The sequence below is a fragment of the Trypanosoma equiperdum genome (assembly GCF_001457755.1).
Source record: "Trypanosoma equiperdum strain OVI genome assembly, contig: ctg_1022, whole genome shotgun sequence".
In the NCBI taxonomy this organism is placed as follows: Eukaryota; Euglenozoa; class Kinetoplastea; order Trypanosomatida; family Trypanosomatidae; genus Trypanosoma; species Trypanosoma equiperdum.
In genome coordinates this window covers 1-2,445 of record NW_027122975.1, presented here as the reverse complement: position 1 = coordinate 2,445, position 2,445 = coordinate 1, and the positions used below count along the sequence as shown (strand labels likewise).

Genomic DNA, 2,445 nt, shown 5'->3' with positions numbered 1-2,445 from the left:
GCTGACAAAACAGGCGACAAACAAAATTGTGCGTGGAGAAAAGGCAAAGATGGCGAAACAGATAAGCCTGAAAAGGAAAAGTGCCGAAATGGAAGTTTTATAGTAAGCAAAACATTGGCTCTGAGTATGGCTGCTGCGTTTATGCATTTGGAAGTATTTTATGATTTTAAGAATTCTAAGGATTTTTGCTCAATTTTGTGAAATTTATTGAAATTTACTATTTTACGAAAATTCTCTAAAAGTGATGAAATTTGGTGTATTTTAACACTTATCGATGAAAGTACGAAAAATTTTTATTATTTACATTTTAGTATAAAAGAGAAGTCTCAATGTATAGTAGTACGACGATATAGTATAAAAAATGAGTGACATTCTAATATTTTTTGTTTTTTGTTTTGTTTATGAATATTTGTTTGCATTAAAATAATAACATTAATAATAATAATAGGAGAGTGTTGTAAGTGTATATATACTAATATTATAATTATATTTGTGCTGAAGACTGAAAGGGTGAGCGAAATAGAAGAACTTATACCAATGATGACTTTTAAGTGAGAGTAAGGTAGTGATTGGGTGAGCACTAGAGAGTGGAAGAGCACGAGGAGTATTATTAAAGGAAACGCAGAAATACAAAGAAGAAAGAGAGATGTAGAATATGTCGAGTTTCAAACTCAAATACCACGATGTGGATTATTTCACTCAAGGATATGATAGGGAACATGATGGTGAGACAGAAACCAGTTGTCAGGCCACTTGTAGATGATACGTTATCCGTAGAAAGAGCAACAAAATACGGAAAGAAAGGATGATAAATACGAATTTAACAAGAGAATGCGCACTAATACAGCACAGAATAATGCATTAGGTTGAATAGGAGACGGATAATGAAGCAGTGTATTTCTTATGCAAATGGATATATATATAACTGCGGTGATGTTTGCAACTGTACTTTTTTAATATGTTGATAAATTCTAATATCCAACTGTGAAGTAGGAGCAGGATGAAGTGAAAGAACAGGATTTGGGTAATAATTACTTAATGTCGAATCGTTCGGCCACTATATAGTACCAATAGAGAGCATTTGTCAGAGAAAATATAATATTGTGGAAAGCATGATTTAAAAGCCAGAGATACTACTCGATTGCCGTTTAAAACTGAAGAAGGCTAAAAACGCGGCAAATGATTACAATAGCTTATTATCAAGCCACATATAACTCTATAAAGTGCCGAAAGTTTCAAGTGATACTCGGGCCCTTCCATGCTGGCTCAGTGGCAAACCGTTGAACGCAATCAATGATCAGATAATTCACAAAAGAACGCACACAGACGTGGAATTAAAGGAATGTATTAAGAACATCTAAAGAAAACAAGTGCAGATAGAAACGCAATTACCGAACAAGATAAAAGAGTGTGCGAATAAGACAGGCGAGAAGCTGGAAGTAACGACGATTGCGACCCCAGTAAAAGTGATGGCACTATGCTGTCATTAGGAATACAAGGCGCAGGCGAAACGAAAATGCCTAATATAGAACCCATAAAACCTAAAATTATAGATATAGTTTGTTATGAGTTCTTATTAAGAGTCGAGCTTATTTTGAGAAAATAAATGCTCTTTTCACCAGCAAGCGATATCAATGAAGGTGCATTCTACGCCAACTTCTTTTGAGAGAATTTCGTAAAATATTCTAAATCTGATATATTTTAACAATTTTTAATGGAAAGGTGAAAGTTAGTGAAATTTTTTTAAAAAATAAAAATTTCCCTGCCGATGCCGGCCACCTCATCGTGATGCCAGGAAATAGTACTCCATTCAGGAGGAAGCCAATTTCAAGTATTAAACAACGTCTAACAGGATTGGTGTGTTCAAGAGGCTTTCGGTGAGGAGAGAATGAGAAAGCAGCAACATCGGCACTCTGTGGTGAAAATATATATTAGAATGCTTCTCTGCAGGTGCGAGCGCGCTTCGATTGAAATACATAGGCTTTTACTACTTAGAGGAGCTATGGAACAAAATCCCTGTCCCTACATTCATGAATCACAGTAGAATTCTGGGTGTCTCTCTCAGGCGAAGCGGATAGCCTTAGAGAAGAAACTTCACGGGGATATGGCAGTCTGCTGTCCATTGCAGGGGACTCACTTGGCAGCAGAAGAATACTATGCATTAAAAGTCAGTGGATACCAACACATGGGGAATTCACCTTCTCAACATGGTGATGGTGTATCTATTTTAGTTAATGATGAGGCGGGAGTCATCCAAGGTCCGAAGGAGGATGGTTTAACGGAAAGAATATCGGCAACACTGATGTTCTTATCAGACGTAATGTTAACTATAAAATCAGCTTACCTCCCATAGGAGCAAAATGTCACAATCTCCACGCTTGGTAGCCTTGAGAGCTCGACCGGACCACTGGTGATTTTTTTTTTGAAATTTTCTTCGTGCCTTCG

At 36.6% G+C, this 2,445-nt stretch overlaps 1 pseudogene across 1 annotated transcript in view; it reads left to right on the top strand.

The window, feature by feature from the left end:
• TEOVI_000743700:pseudogene overlaps positions 1-162 on the top strand; it is a 1,510-nt pseudogene extending 1,348 nt beyond the window's left edge. Inside the window, exon 2 of the mRNA in view lies at positions 1-162. This exon is cut by the window's left edge and continues 6 nt beyond it. Coding sequence covers positions 1-162 — 162 coding nt within the window.
• The last annotated feature ends 2,283 nt before the right edge of the window (positions 163-2,445 follow it).